Here is a 19,208-nt window from a genome sequence, read left to right as displayed (position 1 = left end):
GTTAAAAAAACACAGACCTGCTAAGTATCACCTAAGCTGCAATTTTCCAGTTAGCTTCCTCCTATTACCCTTCCTAAATTGCATACAATTTTTAACTACCAGTAATATTTTGTTTATTTTAAATTACACTTAAAAACAAAAATGGAAGAGCTGGAGTCTCAAAAGTTAAAATATATTTACACAAAAACAATGTAACTTTTGAAAGGAAAAATGAGTAGCTTTATTAAAACTTAAATTGAACATACGGTAACCAACTCTCCAGTAAAAAAAAAATGTTAATAAATGATTAAAAAACAAACAAACAAAAAAAACCACACGAGTTAAGCTGTATGAATGTGTCATAATTTCAACTAAATTTAACAAGAAAGTGAAGTCTCTTTTTGGCAAATACTTTTATGCCCAATCCACTTCAAAAGAGACACTCATCAAATCAATTCTCTCTAAAAAATGTTTTCTCCATTACTGAAACAGGAAGTTTCTTCCTAATCTTCTCCTTTAATAGTTAGCTTTCATGCCCTTGGAAGCACATTATTATATCTGCTGAAGATTCAGCTGCTTCTGGAGTCAATTTCCTTTATCTTGTGTTAGCTTTTCACATACCAAGAAACAGAGAAAAGTAAAAAAGTCAGGAAATCCAGCTGTAAAGGAAGGGTTATCGTAAACAGAGGATTATTGAGCATCCTAAGACAAATTCTAACTCCCTGGAAACAGATGAGGCTTCAAGTTTCTGTTGTCTACACAATGTAATATTCTCTTGCTAGCAGGATCCCTTTTTCCTTCTATTTATTTTAAATTTTTTAAATTAATTATATATATATATATTTTTTACTGCTTCACAATGAGCGTTCTTGAAAATCTCATCTTCATTTAAACCCATACACAGACAGCTTACCTCATCTGGCTTGTAGCTGTACAGCTGGGTTTGGATAATGAACTGCAGCCAGTCATCGGATTTAGCACATTCCTTTAGGTAAGATGTACTCAGCCTCGTGTTATGGAGTTTGCAGAACTGCATTACCAAAGACCACTGCCTTCTAGAGTCACTAGACGTCCTGCATCCAATTTAAAGATAACATTAAATCAGCATTTCTAATTTTGCCTCTGTGTACTGTATCTAAAAGAAGAAACAAACCAACCAAACCAAAAAAAAAAAGGAAAAATACATAAGAACAAAATTTTAAGCCTGAACTGTAATAAACTGATATTTCTACCAGAAAAATAATTCAATAATCTTTTCTCTTAAGCATGCCCTGAGGAGCTATTAGTCAAACATGCTGACAGAATTTCTTTACTCTTGCCAATATACATCTACTACCCCTGTTATTTGAAATACCAAGATTGTATGCTAAACTCAAATATTGATGTTTATTTTATTGTAATAAGACTCAGATCTCTTTCATAATGTCTAAATACAGAGATGGTAAAATTCAATACTCAATTTCAATTTGTCAGCATAATCCTTTAAATTACATTTTCCTTACTTCTTTATTCCTTGATGTTCAATTTCATCCCAGAAGGCTTCTTCTAAGGAGATAAGAACTTCCTCTGTTGCTGCTTTTTCACCTTCAGCCAACTTTGTTAACTTTTCAACTGTTTAAAAGAATATATTATTATTTCTGAGATTAGAATACGGGTAATATTTTCAAAAGTACCGGAATTAACAAGAAGTACAAATCCTATTAATGTAAATGCTTCAATAACTGCCAGCAGTTTGGACAAAAAGACACCTGCAGATGTCTACTTAGTAATCAAACTTTCTAAAATTATTCCTAGGATAAATTTAATTTCCTTACAGCTTTGAACATCTGATTCTACTGTAGCAGTTTTCAATTACAGAAGTGATTTGGTAACGTCCCTTTGTTTAATCTAGTTATATTACAACATTAGGTGGAACCTTACTAAGCAATTAAATTGAGCCTCAGGTAGCTGTTTAAAAGCATGCATTAGTCTTCCTGCCTTATTTAGCATGACAGGTTCAAAATGCACCTCCAGAATTAGTAAGAAGCAGGAATATAAGAACAGCAAGTCTTAACTCTTTAAAGGACAGAAATGCTCTCATTGCATTCCTAAGAATTTAAGCACCATTTTTCAGTCTCTCTTTATCTTTTCCTAATAAATAGTACCCTATTTTAAAGCAAACAAAGGCATGCTTACCCAAAGATTCTCTTATTTCATTGCGCTGAGATTCTTCATTTCTGGTTTTGTAACTGAATATCATGTTTGCAACTTTAATGTCGACTCGCAGTTTGAGGCTGTTGAGACCAAGCAGTTCCAGAAAACAAACACAAGCTGCTCCTACTGAAGGTATGTTGAAGAAAGAAAGGCCTAAAATATAGGCTTCATTTCCTGCTTGCTGAATCCTGAAACAAAAAAGAAGTCAATATGCGTGATTTGTAACCAATTTTCAAACACAAATATTCCCTATGTATGGTTTACTAAACACGAAGACTTCGTTAGCATGGGAAATATTTACAAACCAAGTTGCACATTTAGAAAAATGTAGTTATAAAAACGAAGTCCCATATATAAGAAATGCTCAAAATGCAAGCAGGGAGTTCACAATTTAATAAACTTTAAAAAGCTGAAGGCAATGCAATTGATATTAAAATTAATAAATATGCCTGAGAGCAGATTTTTTGTTTTGTTTTTTAAATTAGAAAGCGTCCCATTGTAGAATTTACAATCCAAGCATTGCAGCATCAAGAACCTGATTTGCAGACTACTCTAAGTGAAAAAGACAACCTGAAGGCTTCAACAGTGGTTGGCTCACCAGATGTCTGAATTTTTTCCATAATGGTAACTGAAAAATTCATGCATGCTCAGGTCTTACATTAAATCACCTTTCTAAAATATTAAACACTTCAGCCTTCATTAAGGTATGCTTTTCTTCTTGCCCAAATCTTGCCTGTTCAGATACCAGAAACTGATTTGTATATCATGTATATCAAAATCATGAAAGGAAACAAATAGTGACTAATACACAAACAAGACCTTCTAGAAACAAATAGTGATTTCCCCTGATATCACTGCTGACTATGAATTGTAAATTCATCGTATTCATGAAGCATGCATAGTCTGACTGCATTCTCTTGAGCACATGATTTTGAAGCTTCAGACAGAAAAGCTAACTCCTTCAATCTCTAATATATCATTCTTCTTAATTAACTGAAGAAGCGTCATCTTTAGGAACTGTCCAAGTAGAGGGGTACCTTTTTTCCATAAAGTTATCTAGAGGTTAAGCTCCCTAGAAGAAAAACCTACCTGTGTTCGATATGACTGGAACATTCTTTATTCCTAGCTTTCATCATACAAATTTTATTCAGGTTTAAAATGAAGATTTAATAATAAAGCTCACCATCTTTTAGGTGATTATTTTATTTCTATCCAACTTGATGCTAAACTGAACGGATTCCCAGGACACCTAAAATTTTAAGTGATATTATGAACACCACTTTTTTCCACACTGTTGGGAAGTATTAAAGCTACTCCATGTGCTAGATTGTAACTCCCACAGAACCATCCAACTAACATTTTAGAGAAAACTTACAGCTGTTTGGGGGATTTGCTCTTTACTAACTGCTGGACCAAAAATGTACCAAAAGCAAATGCTGGACGTCCATGTTGCAAATAGTACAAAAAATCCAGTCGTTCCATTACAGCATATTTGTTCACCAGTTCAGGGGATGAAAAATGAGGAAAGTCACTTGATGTATCTAGAAAGAATATTATCATTTTTGTAAGCTGATAAACAATTAAATTAAACATAGAAAATGACTACCAAACATGAGACGACAATCAAATACCTCTAACGCGTGTTCTAATTCAAATTTCAGCATACCCAAATCCCACTGAAATTCCGATTTTTATTGTAAAATCAGAACTGTAAAAGCAGTAACTTTTTCTAATAGCCATGGGCAAATCACTTCTTCATAGGCCCTCAACTTAGTTGTAAAACTGCTTTCCTACTTCATAATACATTTGGAAAAAAAATGTAAAGAGCTAAGTGGAAAAAAGGAAACATATCTAACCATAATTTAATTTCAAAACAAAATTTTAGTAAAATACAGTTTGTTTGTTTGTTTGTTTGTTTTTGTTAAAGGAATAGCCTTTTATATTTATCCTTCAGATCATTCCACTGGAAGCTATTTCATCCTAGGATCTGTCTAAAAAGCACATAAATCTTGAAATTAACTTACCTGATAGAGCAAGAGTATTTGTTGACTGCCAGCCAAATAATTTAGTTGGATCAAAAGGCACTAATGTCTGAAAGATTAGACACAAAACATATTAAGACAGCTTAAGCTTTTCACATCTGACCAGACTAGAGAATATTTTAGGGACCTATATTAGCAGATAGTCAAGAACTGCCTATGCTGCTATTTATCTGGTGCAGGCCTCTCTCAAAGGTACATATTTACATTCTGATCCTACAGAGTAGATAAACGAATGCAAGAAAATGCTTAGATTTTAGTCTAACAAAACAGGGAAAGAACATGTTTAAGCATTTTGCTAAGCTCTCATTTTAGCAGAGCTACCACTTTCCTGATAATGAGTAATTTCTGTCATTTCTTCCAACTTCCAGTTTATTTCAAAAAATAAAAGACATTTGCCCAGAAATGTGTCATAACACTCCATGAGACATTATTCTTTAATTCTAAATTTCAATTTCCCTTAGACGATTTAAAACATTTTAATTTTTGTAATACTAAACAACCTGTCTACTGAATGCAGCAAGAATATTACTTTTCTGAGCTGCCACACACCACCTCTGCTGAAGTTAAACACAGCAGATGTTTAAAAAAAAAATATCAGCCAGATTCAATATGACCAATATTTAGCTACCATTAAAAAAATATTTTTAATGGAGCTATAAACTTTAGGTCCAAATTAAGAATTCCGAGAAAACAAGATAATGGCCCCTACACTCCAGGCTTTAGCTGAAAACAAACTTCTCTCAGTTTACCTTTGTTCTAAGGAACAGCTCTATTGAAAAACATTTTGCATACCTGAACAAGATGGTAAAGAGAAATGTCAGGTGGCAAAATTCCACGAGAAGTACACGGGGGAAAGAGAGCAGCTTTGAGCTTGGGGTAAGGACTCAATGCCATTTTTAAGAGCTGTGGATCAACTTTCTTTAGAGGTTTTTCCATATCTTCATTCTGAAGAACCTACATCGAAGGGAAGCAAAATCATTCAATTAAGAAGAAGAAATTGCATTAAGATTATAATAAAACTCTCATTCATGGAAATTTGACAAACAGTAACAACACGAAGAAAAAATCTTGTAAGCTATATTAGACACATGATGTTTTAAGTTACTTTATGTATACACGGCATTTTAAAAATTTATTGATTTTTTTTTTTTTAAACTTGAACTATTTTAGGAACACAAGTGTCTATAAACACTCTCAGCTGTAACTATTATAAAGAAGCTAAAGATTCCAAGTCACAGCCACTTTGTCTTACTATTTCCAAGCCACATAAGATCAAACGCTCTACTCCTAAGAGTTCTCATTTGGTCAAGAAATTGAAACATGCAATAACAAAACTAGATTTTCATATGGGAAGACAGTGTTTGTTGTTGTTAGTGTGTTTATTTCTATCAATTTATTCATTTGAATTTTCAATACCATGTGAGAATTTCTTCAAAAACCTGTCAACAATTTGTTCCATGCTGTACCTGATCAATACCTCCGGGTGCATACATTGTGGTAGCAAGTGCCAATAGTGTACGTCCTTCCAGTAGCATGCTGCTCACACTGGCTTGATTACTAGGAATCAAGATCTGAGCATTTGCAAGACTAGCTTGAAAAATCATCTTTGGATCTGGAAAGAGAAAAAAAGTGAGATGTAATTTACTGGAAAAAAAAAGTATTAAATTATTAAATTGTACATTATAACTCTTCTACAAATATGATTTTTTTTTTATTTTTTTTTTTGTTAAAAGTGACCTTTTTATAACTTACAAATACAGCTAAAACCTTCCCATTTTCACTAAACTTTCCCTAATTTTATGCCACAATTTTACCTCCACTGATTGGTTTAGATAGTCCTGCATTTTTCCATTTTATTAGTTCAATTCTTTATCTTACACACTGCTAAAACTTTTTTTTTTAAAAAAAAAAAAAAAAGCATGCTTCACTTGGACATTATTTTTATCATTTGTTAATGGATGCCACTAAAAAAGATGAAAGGTTAAAAAAAAAAAAAGGTGAAATGAAGTAAGCACACAAACTCCGTGGATTATCAATGACAATAACTAACAAAATGTCTTGGTCCAAGCAAACACAGAACCCAAGGGACAGAGAAGTCATAATACAGCACAAGAACTATGTGAAGCTTTAATTTTAATGGTACATGCATTTTTGTGTCTATTCTCCTGCTGCTCAACCTTTTAGGAATAAAGTCAAATTGGATGCAATGATGAACATACACAAACCAATTCTGACATACCTCCAGATCTTCAAGCACAGTTTAAATATACATTACAAGCTGTGTTTTAGAGATATGGAACTGATCAATGCACATGTAAATGATTTGCCGTGATGAAAAAAAGTCTACAGCGGAGCAGAGAATTAAACCCAGATATCCCAAATACTTGGCTTAAACCTCAGACCACCTGCTGAGCAAGACCAGATTCCTACCTCGTGGATTACTGGCAACCCCTCGACACTGCACAAGAAATTCAAACCAGGGATGTGCTTCATGCAATTCCTTTTTATCCAAAATAGGGCAATTAGAAGGGGTTAAACTGGAAAAGAAAATAGTAGCAACACAGTGAAAACACAGTATTTGTAAGCATCCTCTGCCCCAATATAAAACTGCATTAAAAGTTAAGAGCATCTGACTTGGTGTTACAGTGACTTATTTCATCCATTATCATGACAGAGTTGAATCATACCACTCATCACTATAAGATGTACATCTTTAGCTGATAAAGTGCCAGAGACACCTTAAGTTTACATTTCTGTGCTTGCTTGCTGCTGTAAATCAGAATAATAGCTTCCAGAACGGACAACCCCAAACATTTTCCAAAGAGGAGACTTGATTCACAAACACTGTTCTCCATAGTCTGAATATTTTATGAAATTAAAATTGATTACACACACTGGAAAAAAATAATAATTTTGTTGGTAAGAAGGTAAAAGTGGAGTAGAGAAAAGCCAACTACACAGTTAGATGGAGTTGTAGCTGAAGAACAAGTTGCCTTGGCTCATTTGAGATTGCACTGCTTACAAATATTACACTCATCACAACCATAATCATTTTCTTCACTGACTAACACACAAATAATCATGACAAGATAACCTGGATAAAGCTTCACAATACAGAATGAAACCTAACACTGCTTCAGTTTTTCATTCAATGACACTGCTGTAACCCCAGATGTCTCACTGGACAAACAGTAAGAGCCTAAGAAAACTCTTACTGCCAACTGTTAAAGTTGTCTTCCATTATTTAAATCTGCATGTAATCCAATGGATGAAAAAAGCATTCATACCTGTAGTAATCTAGGTAAGTGTACAACATGTACTGCAGATTATGTTCTAAACAGTGAAGGACAAAATGAGTGTGGAAGTCCAAACCATTTGCAGCACAGTATTTTGGAACAGGGTGAGGATTTTGCAGTACTCCCCCTAGGTAAACCAGTCTTTGGAGCAGGAGTTCAAAATCTTCCAACTCAGAAAGGACAAAAATGCCATTTCTTAAAAAGAGAGAGAGGAAAAAAAAAAAAAAAAGAAAACATACATACACACTGATTAGTCCCTTTAAAAAGTTCTGGAGGCTATTTTCAAACTTACAAAACAGAATTTTCCTTCTAAGGAGTTACTTCACTACCAAGGCAAACATAACCTGACAAAATACCTCTGATAGTGCTTTAACAGTATCCTAGTTACTATTCATTGTAGAGAATGGGACATAAGGAGTGAAATACTACATTCAGAATTTTTTCTCTTGCAGTAAAATGGACAGCAGGTATATAATCTTTTTGAAAGATCAAAACACTGGCAGAGGATTTCTGTTGCTCCCGTGTTTCTTCCTGTTTTCAGAGTACTGAAAAGTGGAAGTACACAACTAAAAATAAATTTACTGATGGATTTGTGCCGTTTTAAACAAGGGCACTAAACAATATAAAATGAATAGGTATCAAAGATTTTATTAACGTGTACTTCTGTAACTGTCTTATTTTGGCTTCACGTAAGATAGAAAGCAAGTATAACACGTTAAAAGCACATACCTAGCCAGCTTGTTCAATATATCATTTCTCATATAGCCACTACACAACGTATTTCGGTCAACAATGTCTGCAGTCAGAGCAGGCCAGTTAGCCTGTCCACGCAAAGTCTGGTTGGGCTCAGATTCTTCAATCCACGAACAAATACTAAGCCAGTCATGCTGGGCTGTCAAGTGCATCCAAAGTACCTCAGGATTACATGCGGAAAGTTCTGTATTAGAAAAAAAGCAAAATGATGAAACCAACAGAAAAAGAAAAAAAGTATTTTAGCAAAATAGTGACATTTCTGTATACATTTATGTATTTTTAATGAACAGGTATCTTCTTTTACAAGAACAATGCTGAGATGAATATACTGTTGCACCTCATTAGAGCTTTATGTCGGAAAAGCTAAATAAAATACTATGGTGCAATAAGCTTTGCAGACCATAGCAGGGTACGACATTTATGGCAACTGGCAATTCATCAGACAATTCCCTTTCAGATAGTTCCAAATTTTTCCCTACAGGATACCTGTCATAACACAACAACACAGATCCCAACAGAATTTCAATTGCCAAAAAAGTAAGTGACCTACTGTGGTAGCACGCAGCTTTACTTGTATCAATGCTACTCCTACACAATCGCAATACGCTACTTCAAAGACAGTCAGATTTTTAATTCAGAATTTCTTCTAACTTTCAACACCAGGATACTTGCCTTGGCGTGCTTTTTTAGGTAGAAGAATCATTTCCTGAATGGGCTCATCCCACCACTGAGCCCAGTTAAACATCACTCTGACTTCCCTATTGTGAACCCGATGTCCTTCACAATTCAACAAGTCTAGAGCAGCTGTATGTCCAGAAAAGTCTTGCTCCTTTCTCCAATTCTTCAAACTGCAATGAAGTTTTGCATTAGTACATTTTCTAGTACTTTAAAAAAAAAGTATGCAATCTAAAAAATAGGAGATGATGAAAAGATGAAAGATGAGAATTAACAAGTTTTACTATTTAATTTTTGATGACAGTGCTAAAATTCATAGCAGGACTTATTGAGCTAAAAGTTTGAGAGTGCATAGGAGACCAACAGGCAAAGAATTAACTCATTTTTCCAAAACTGGCATAGCAAATAACATGTAATATTTTTACAATTATTTAATTCTAAAATCATTTTTCTGGGTTATTTTGTTTGTAATATCATAGACATATCAAAAATATAACAAACATTCCATCTGAATATCCTTTGCTTGATTAATAGCTCCAATAATATCCTTCATTATTAAAAAACTTGTATAGTAGTTGTGGTGAGCTGGGGGTTGGCCTTTTCCGGAAGACAACTAGCAATAAGACAAGAAGAAATGGCCTCAAGTTGTGTCAGGAGAGGTTCAGGTTGGAAATTAGGAGACATTTCTTCACAGATCCAGTGGTCAGGCATTGGAAGTGGTTGCCCAGGGAGGTGGAGGAGTCACCATCCCTGGGGTTGTTTAAGGAAAGGTTTAACGTGGTGGTTGGGGACAAGGTTTAGAGGGTGACAGTGGTGGTAGGGGGGCGGTTGGACCAGATGATCCTGGAGGGCTTTTCCAACCTTAATGACTCTATGACTATATACTTCATTTAAGATGATAACAGAAGATCATATTTGTTAGTGCAGTAAATCACATGTGATGTAGAAGCCAGGATATTTAAAATACTATTAGCATTATTAATTACTAATTAAAACTGATAACCCACATTACCTGGAAAGAGACTGAATCTCTTTATTTTCTTGGAAGGACTCCGAGTAAAAGCTTTCAACCTGATGCACAAAGTCTATCATTTTCTTCTCTTTTTCAGAAAAATAATTTTCTTCTTGTAAAACTTTCACCTTTAATTCAAATTAAAGTATTACCTCCAATTATATATTTTCTCTACTTATAATATATCTAAGCTGCAAATGATCCTGCAAGTGTAGAAAGTTAGCCAACTGTAGGAAAAAATGCTAACTGCACTGAGGTAAATACATTTTAACCCAAATCTCAAGAGAGACAAGACTTCATACTGTGTGTAAAAAGATGAGCACTAGATCACAGAACAAAGAAATTACATTTTAACTAATTTTTACTTTAACTGAAAATAGAAAAGAACATAGGCATTTTGGTGACATGTTTCAGCAACCACATTGCAAGGATGCAAGGACAGAAACTGTTCCCATTCTGAAAGTATGTTCAATACAATGCTTTCTCTCAGCATAAATAAATATCAGTCTTCAGAGCTGAGAACATCAGCTAGACCAAAAAAAAAAAAAAGCCTTTTCTACACTTACCAACAAATCTCGTACATGTTTATCAACTGTGTAGAAACATATCTTACGCAATTGCTGCTTCACATCAAAGCCCTAACAAAAAAGAAGATATTCATTGTATGCAAACTGTACGGATGCAGCTGTACATTGACAGAATGCACCAGCTTTCTTTCCAAAGTGCACAACCTTTTACAAGCATGCTTGTGATATTCACTTCACCAGCTACTGAGATGCTGTAATAACCTGGTGAAATGTGTGATCTCTCTAGCAGGTTTGCACAGAAGATTTGTACCCTTTACTACCTACTCCTTTCACGATCACCTTACACTTCCCCAAGCACAACATTAATCAATACGCTTTCATGAGTAACGCTCCCTCAGCATTCTGAATGTACATTAGTGATCAAAGCAGTACTTTAAAGCCTGGTAATTTTAATTGCATTAAGTGTATGTTAGATGGGGCTTTGAGCAACCTGATCTAGTGGTGGGTGTCCCTGCCTGTGGAGGAGGGGGTTTGGAATTAGAGGGTCTTTAAGGCCCTTTCCAATGAAAATCATTCTATGATTCTATTCTGTGATTCAATGTGATAGAATAATTACATTCACAAGAAAGCTCAGCCCCCTGCCCCTATGCTTACCACTAATTTGTTTCATTAGTCATAAAGAAGTGTTTAAAACTATCAGCATGCTTACTGAACACCTCTTACCATATTTCTTAAAAGTTCTGAGGCCTCTCTGGTATTGTCCTTCAGAAGCCGGTCATAGACCAGATTCAAACCCGTCTGAATAAATTCTTGAAGACTTTGAGCAGGATGCTGATGCATTCGGAAGAAGGTTTGGGCCTCTGGCATTTTGTTGCTTAAGATGGCCTCAGCAATGACTTCCTGAAAGGGAAGAAAAAATCTGGAACAAACTAGTGCCATTAAACTTCAATGTTATCACCTCTGATTCCTGTGTTGAATAGTCACAAACTGATTATTCATTTTTACCTCTGGTGTCAGTTTTTCCCACGTTTGGCTTTCTTCTATTGCCGGTAGGTCTTCATCAAGATCATTTCCTACATCTGCGATATTTATTTGTGGCCGAGGGTAATTTTTCATAAATGTCCTAAGTTCAATAATGTAATCAGTTAAAATATCTGCAGCCTTCTGCAAGTATTCATCAGGTTCTGTCAAGAACATCCAAGATATCAGTTAAATGAAATTAACGACACAACATTTTTAATGCTTATCCCTGTTGAATGCATTCTCCTGACTTCACTAAATAAAACACACCTCAGAGGAAAGAGCTCATCATCTCTATATTGCTATTTCACCTGTACAGGTACTGATGCTGACAGTCACTATCAAGCTACACTCACCATCCTACCACTGCTCCAGAGAGGTGCACCTGACTTCATTGATGGATGTATTTGCCCTTCAGGGACAAGTAAATGACAACTAAAATTTTTAATCAATTATTCATCAGATAAGCCCCATTTAAAATGCAGGAACATTTTAACAAAGCATGTATCAGCAATTACTCGATTCTTATACCTTTTAAGCTGTAGTTCAAAGGGCAACATTTCAGCAACAGTGCCACCTTAAGCAGTCATGCACCCCTACAAACAGCCTGCACTCCCGTCAGACAACTGCTCTTTTTTCTGTACCAGCCCTTGGGTTATATTGGGACATACAACTGTTGCCACACAGTAAATCAAACTGGAAGTGCTCCAGATGAGAAATAACCTGGTAGGCTATTTTTCAGCTGAACTTGTTTCTTAAACTAGTCTGCTCCATTCCACGGCCACAGGAATATTTGTGCCAGTGTATTTCAGGTGGTGGCTCTGAGAAAAGGATGAGGGCTAAAGTCAAGCCATTTAACTGCACTACTGTGAAGGACCCAGCATCACCTTAAAGTCTGATTCTGCCATTCTTACACATCCTGACGTCCCAATACAATCCAGCTGACAGTACCCTGCCTGATGTGACAGCCTGATCATAGCTGTTCGTGCTTATATACAGATACTGTATTCATACTAATTTCTCAGGCTTTCCCTTAAATAATACCTTTCACTTAACTCTAGTGCAAGCCCTTTTTCATTAATTCTAAGTAAATTTAGGCTTTTAATTCAAAAATTGAGTTCTTATTTATCTAAACAATTATATATTACATTACTATGCATGATTCAAAATGAGTAATCTTACCCTCTGTGTGGACAAAAATTTCTTCAAGTTGCTTGCTAAGGAAAGTCAACGTGAGGTTTAACAGCTGCTCAGAAAAGTGTTTACTCTGAGGCTCCATATCATTTTCTCTGATTGCTGAGCAAAGTAAATTTAAAGCTGGCTTCAGCTCTTCCAAATCTGCAATAATTACATAAAAAGTTGCATCTGCATTCTATCACAAGTGATCATATGAAATATAAATTAGAATAAAGGTATGCTACTAAAATTTTCTAAAGTGTGTCAAACAACTTATGTAACATGCTTTGCTTTCACATCAAAATGCTTAGAACAAGTCATTGCTAGAACTCAATCAAAAAGCCACATTTTGTACACCAATTCTCTTTCATTTTCCGGAATTAAAGAAGCTGCAATACAGCAACATCCCAACATAAAAGAGATCAGGCAATTTGATGTGGTTTTACAAATGCAAAACCATAAACTGAAAGGCAATTCAATCTCAACCTCAGTGTATTACAGTGTTTTACTCACTTTTCAGAAAAGACTGAGACGCACTATCAGTAGATTGTTCAGGTCCAGAGCAGGGTGCAGAAAGGTTAAAAAGACTTTCTTTGCTTTTTAAAAACAAGTCTACTGTGTCTAGTTGACGATTTTCCAAACCAGCCTAGGCAGACACACAGTAGCACCGTTATGCACATATTCTAAAAAATACATGGTACACTTATTGCTAGCACTTTTACTTCATATGCAGTAACAAAGTATGCATGCAGAAGAAAAGAAGAAATTTAAACTACATGTGCAACGCCTGTAACCTGGAGTAACAAGATGACCTGCTGAGTACCTGCCATGCTCTTTTAATTGGTTTTGCAGAAACTGCCCCAGTATCTTTAGAGATAAAATGTTAGTTAAGCAATTTATTAGCGTTTGATGGGGGATATAAAAAAGCATTGTGAGAATCAGGACTTTGAATAAGCTTACAGCAACTGAAAACTGCTGTGAACCTTCCCCCCCTTCCCTATCAGTTCACTTTCTATCACACCTTTCAAACAAATTAAAAGAACCCTACCAAATGTCTCCATCTAAGCTCCCTCCCTCCAAACATGCCTGAACATACACTGACACAGAATTACAGTGTGGACAGATTGTTGCAGAGTCCCAGACTTCTGGATTAATAGCTTTTTTTTAAAGAAGGTTTCTCTCAAAAGAAGAAATTAGAGCTGTAGGACATGAATCAGCCTTATTTACCTCTAGCGCATGTATTGGAATCGAACATCGTCCCCATCCATTGAGATGACAAACAGAATCTACGACTCCAGCACTGCCATAGATCATCAATCTATTCAAAAACTCTTCTTGAGTTAAACCAAACAGAATTAAGGAAAGACCATGCTCTAAATAAAAGAATCAAATCATAATTAAAAACACATAAGCAAGTTGCTACACAGCAGATAATAACACAAAGTTGTAGTGACTCCATTTGGATTTCACCTCAGCAAGAACACATTCATACAGCAGCCAGACAGGCTGACAGAACACAAACAACAGCCAAACAGAAGAAGACCACAAACAAGAAGCCTCTTTATCTGAAGCCTGCACCAAAACAATTACATAAAAAAAGCCCTTCACCTGTCAGAAGTAGACATAATGGCACATCTTTGTTACAATCCACATAAACAGTATCTTTGCTGAAGTGGTAGTAAGTCACATCTTGTGACTCGAAATCCCAGAGAGCAAGAGTCAATCTTTCATCGTTTGTTAATATTACAAACAGTGCTTTAACTCCAGTTACAGATTTACACTCCAGTTTCACCACTTCTTGTGGTCCTTCTACACAGATTTGTTTCCAGTGCTGCCCTGAATCACTGAGAGTTGTACCACTGCTTTGTAATGGTTTGGAAGGGACGCACCAAACAGCCTTTGGAACAACAGCCAGCACCTTCTCAGGAGTTTCATAGATTAAGGGATCATGATCTTCAAGGTGGGTAAAATACTGATACCACGGTAAATTCGTGTCATACACCAAACTTGGAGAACGTGGTCTTCTTTTCCTGATTGCATCGCGTAGTGAGGATAAGTGTGCCTTCCAGGACCTGGGATGGAGAAAGAAGTTATCCATAATACCACATGTTACGGAAGGAACAACACAGCTAAACCAACTTTTAACGTTTCCTCGGTCAAACAATATGCTTTTTGGTTTCTAGATTAGTATTTTCATTATGTACCTGTCCACACGGAAAGATGATGACATAAGCTCCATACTGTAGTCAGAACTAGCAAGGTCATCCTCATCAAGACCTTCAGGTGGCTTCACTGGAAGACTTTGAGAATCTCTTTTACAGATCAAATGCCCAGGGAACTGTCTGAAAAGAAATCATTATTAGAATTAATTTTTATCTCCATGGTGGATTATTTATTTTTTTCCCCCATCATATTTAACTCCATCAGGAGTAAAATCAGAAAAAATGGGAGCTATCAGAGAAGCAGTTTTCTCTCTGATTAACAGTATCTACATAAATGTATCTAGGTAAGCCATCAAAACCTGATGGTGTTTCCTCTGAGATAGACAATGCCTAAATTACAATCTTGTCCTAATTTATCAAGCAAAATCAGTAAGGCTGTATCAGAAAAGTTTAACAATCCTATATGCTCTGCCATTCTTCTAAAAGGTGTTGTTAACCTCCACTGGCAGTAACTGAGAGTACATATCCCTATCTTCCTAGGAAAAAAAAATCCACTATAAAACATTTCTACTTCTTTAAGTGATAGGGCATAAAGTAGAGCAAATATTAATGGGCAATCTTTAAACAAATGTGAAATCTCTGCTCTACCCTAGAGTCAGTACTCAGAATAAAAAGCTGACAGCATCTCAGCTGTTACAGGACTAAGATTAGGCACATTTAATGTTAGTTGTACTTAACTTTCATTTAGCAATTCTGCTAAAACTTTCATTGAGCAAATCTACTGCAAACATACCTGAAGTACTTGTTTAGATCCACAGAAATGGCGCTGTAGGAAGAATTGATGATCACAGCAACACTGAGATCATATGACACTTTGACTGCAGTGAGCGGTGATGTGATGGCTGAACTCCTGTTCTCATGCTGCACACCTCCCTGGCAGAGCGCTACATCAATGTTTGCTAGATTTGCACCATCAAAACAATCAAATATGTCTTTAAAAGGTGTCAAAGAAAATGCCAGGATTCAGATAGTCCAACAAAAAATAAATTACACAGAAGAGGAAGACAGTGAATTGTTAACTTTGTAGCCCAGGTCAATCTTGGCACAGCAAAACACTCAGGACTGCTTGTTTTACAACAGCATTTTAAGCCCAGGTAGACTAATTCTAAAGCATCTAATTAAGAAAAGAAAGCTTAGAGACAGGAGACTTAAGCGTGTTTTACACAGCTCTACATACCAAAAGTGCTGAAAGCCAACACTCCAGTGTGGAACAAATTTCCACTAATACGCTGAGAAACTAGAGTTGACCCGGACATTTTTGATGAAATGAGCAGCACTTCACTACACAACCTCTCTGCTGAAAGCACCTTCAAAAAAGACTATTAAAAGAAACTTGTGTGTAATCCTGACAGAAAACTGACCTTGTTCTTCCAGATCATTTACACCGCCAGCTAGTGCCTACTGCAAAGGATACAAATCCAGCCAGAACTGTCTAAAAAGAAGAGAATTCCCCTGCAGAAGTTTATATCTGTTATTCTTTCCAAAACTTGCGGTGCCAAATCAAGGGTAATGCAGTCACATGTCTCTAATGATGAATCTTCTCCAGGAAAGGTAAGATGCACAACAATGAAGTTATTGAGCAGAAGTAGGCATCTGTTGTCTTTAAAAGACAGTATCCTCAAAGACAATATTGAAGAAAGACCTGTAAATTTAAAGGTATTTTAGGATTACGGCAACCTGGCACTTTCGACTGTAAAGGTATCTCAAGAAAATCACAGCTCAAAGACATTGCCTCAGCCGCTATATTGATAAAAGTTGTGATTTGGGGCTTGTTTTTGTTTAAATCTCATATTTTGTCAGGAGTATTAATTGTAGCACAGTGTCCAACAGTACAGGCTTTTTAAATGGATACTACTTTTGAAGAATGCAAAAAAATCACAAAACCATTTTTCAGTCAGCACTGAAAGCTACAATCTTTGGAAATAAAGATATTTTAGCAATGGAAACTTTTAAATAATATGTAAAACATCAAAGCCCTAGGTCCTGCAAAGACTGCACTGTGACTGTACACTACACTTGCCAATCACGGAGCACAAGGTTCAACACATAATTAGTCTTTGCTGGATTAGTGAACAGCCCCATTTGTTCTGATATGACAGTGAAAATTAGAGATAGCACAGCTGCATGAACATACCTAAGTTGATTTTTGACTTTGTGTCATCCAAACATCTAACCCTCAACAGCTTAATTCCTTTTAACAATGTCACCTTTGATTACAGAAGTGTCAGTTATTTGTCAAGCTCATGAATATTGCTTCTGATCACGCTAAATCAGTGCAAAAATACTTCACGCTTCCCTTGGGTTCTGCATCTATTTGTTTCACCAAATGAAGCAGACAGAATTGGACCTGTAACAATTACAAATATGGAATACACGTTGAGATTTACTCACTAATATTTTTGACTTCGAGGTGCTTTTTAAGCATATCTTCCTTACAACTGTGCAGGAAAATCAGGTTACAATCTCCATCTTCTATAGTGAATTCATAGACGAACAGTTCGTGATTTTTACTAAGAGCCACTATTTTTGTCTTGTCTGTTTGTAGATCACAATCTTCTGTATTCTCCCACAGGAAGCTGAAGATGCAATATTCAGTGTGTTTATTGACCTTACTTTCCCCATTTCATACACTGAACAGTTCTGGAAGCATGCTAATAATGTACAGTTCAATTTTAACCTTCTGAAGTAAAGATACTGCCCCTTCCCGCACCATAACATGCTTGTTCACTAAAGGCAGCTGCAACACAAAACACTGCTTGAGAAATCCCTACTTCTCTTCTAAAGAGAACAGATTTCTGTCTCTGTAATTCTTTTCTTTTGTCACCCATGCCACATTACACTCTGCTTCGTGACTTCTTTTAGAAGCAGGAGGAGCATTGCTAGGGTGAAGAGAGCCTAACACCCATTTTGCCCCCTTGCTGCTTGGGCTGATGAACTCTCCAGGTGCCTGTTTCCATCCGCACCTGCTCTCAATGGGAGCAGGCAACGAGGAAAGAGCTACAGGGCCTCAGAGGATGGGCACAGAGGACGGCACAGAGCACCACGCAGGCGTTGCCATCGCTCAGCACCGCACCTGCTGGGACCTGCTGCGTGCCTGTGGGGTTGCCTCAGCGCTGGGAGCCACCACCACGGCCTGAAGGCGCCTTGTGACCGCCCCGTGTCACGCGCGAGCGCTCGCCCTGACCACCAGGCGAGGAAGTCAAGGCCTCGGTCCTACAGCAGCCAATCTACCAGGCCGGGCGACCTCCCTCCACACCTTTTATTTTATAAATCTTTGTAATCAGAGAATCCCAGAACCACCTAGGTTGGGAGAGAGCTCCAAGATCGCCCAGTCCAACCTCTCAGCTAACACTCCCAGGTCCTCCACTAAACCATATCCCTGAGCAATACATTTAAACGTCTTTTAAAGCCCTCCAGGGCCGGTGACTGCCCCATTTCCCCGGGCAGCCCACCCCGACGCCTCACAGCCCTCAGCACCCCGCGGCACAGGGATTTTACACAAAGAGCACTTCAGGGCAGGGTTTTGACCCCCCCCCCCTCACTCTCCTGAGGCGTTTGGAGCCCCCCCCAGCCAGCCCCCCCCTCACCAGCCCCTCACTTACTCCGCCCAGGCTCCCTGCAGGGCGCAGCCCCGGGCCCGGCCGCCCCCTCCCGGCGCCAGAGCCTCCAGGTGGATACCACCGGGGGCCAGGAGGGCTCCCAGAGCGTCCTGGCCCCTGCTCAGCCGCAGCCGGGCCGCGTCCCGCGGGGAGCCCCAGGCCTGCCCCGAGCCGGGCGCCAGCAGCACCCGCAGCTCCCTCACGGCGCCCGCCGCCATTTTCCCCCCCCCCCCCGCGGCTCCTCCTCAGGGGGCGCCGCCCGCCGCCATCTTGCGGGGCTGCCCCCTTCCGGTCAGCTGAGAGCGCTGCCGGGCGCCGCGACTACAACTCCCAGCAGGCACCGCTGTGAGCACCGCCTGAGGGGCGGTGAGGGGGGAGCCGCGTTGCGTGCTGGGAGTTGTAGTCTCCGTTGGTCAGCGCTGGCTGCGGCGGGCGGGTGAGGCCGAGATAATCATTAAATAGATTAAATATATTAAATATATTATTAACTAGCTCGCTGTTTCCACTGGCAGCGGAATACGTGCCACCAAACGCTGCTCGCAGCCTCCACAGCTGCCAACACCAGGGAACCAAGGGCACAGTGCGCAGCATCCCCCTCAGGTCCCCTCAGAGGCCGCTGAGGGGACGGGATGGCCACGCCCAGTGGGCGGAGCATCAGAGAAGCCCCGCCCCTCACACACCGCCCCGTCCAATCAGAGGGCGTGCCCCCGATAA

At 38.0% G+C, this 19,208-nt stretch overlaps 1 protein-coding gene across 2 annotated transcripts in view; it reads right to left on the bottom strand.

The window, feature by feature from the left end:
- Nucleotides 1-18,779, bottom strand: part of SPG11 (SPG11 vesicle trafficking associated, spatacsin) — a 36,973-nt gene extending 18,194 nt beyond the window's left edge. For both annotated transcript variants that reach the window (XR_011811901.1, XM_027465625.3), the window contains exons 1-24: nt 18,498-18,779; nt 17,287-17,471; nt 16,310-16,537; nt 15,629-15,827; nt 14,878-15,015; nt 14,282-14,745; nt 13,901-14,046; nt 13,187-13,319; nt 12,680-12,835; nt 11,483-11,661; nt 11,201-11,377; nt 10,517-10,588; nt 9,951-10,078; nt 8,936-9,111; nt 8,240-8,447; nt 7,502-7,705; nt 6,645-6,751; nt 5,681-5,826; nt 5,007-5,168; nt 4,197-4,263; nt 3,548-3,713; nt 2,155-2,360; nt 1,482-1,590; nt 893-1,052 (exon numbers count right to left, since the gene is read on the bottom strand). Coding sequence is in view for 1 of the 2 variants with exons in the window: in XM_027465625.3 (XP_027321426.3) it covers nt 893-1,052; nt 1,482-1,590; nt 2,155-2,360; nt 3,548-3,713; nt 4,197-4,263; nt 5,007-5,168; nt 5,681-5,826; nt 6,645-6,751; nt 7,502-7,705; nt 8,240-8,447; nt 8,936-9,111; nt 9,951-10,078; nt 10,517-10,588; nt 11,201-11,377; nt 11,483-11,661; nt 12,680-12,835; nt 13,187-13,319; nt 13,901-14,046; nt 14,282-14,745; nt 14,878-15,015; nt 15,629-15,827; nt 16,310-16,537; nt 17,287-17,471; nt 18,498-18,712 (4,131 nt within the window). In the remaining variant the exon portion in view is untranslated. The remainder of the gene's footprint in view (nt 1-892; nt 1,053-1,481; nt 1,591-2,154; nt 2,361-3,547; nt 3,714-4,196; nt 4,264-5,006; nt 5,169-5,680; nt 5,827-6,644; nt 6,752-7,501; nt 7,706-8,239; nt 8,448-8,935; nt 9,112-9,950; nt 10,079-10,516; nt 10,589-11,200; nt 11,378-11,482; nt 11,662-12,679; nt 12,836-13,186; nt 13,320-13,900; nt 14,047-14,281; nt 14,746-14,877; nt 15,016-15,628; nt 15,828-16,309; nt 16,538-17,286; nt 17,472-18,497) is intronic.
- Between the last annotated feature and the right edge of the window lie 429 nt (nt 18,780-19,208).

The sequence above is a fragment of the Anas platyrhynchos genome, chromosome 11 (assembly GCF_047663525.1).
Source record: "Anas platyrhynchos isolate ZD024472 breed Pekin duck chromosome 11, IASCAAS_PekinDuck_T2T, whole genome shotgun sequence".
In the NCBI taxonomy this organism is placed as follows: domain Eukaryota; kingdom Metazoa; phylum Chordata; class Aves; order Anseriformes; family Anatidae; genus Anas; species Anas platyrhynchos.
This window is presented reverse-complemented; position numbering and strand designations above follow the sequence as displayed.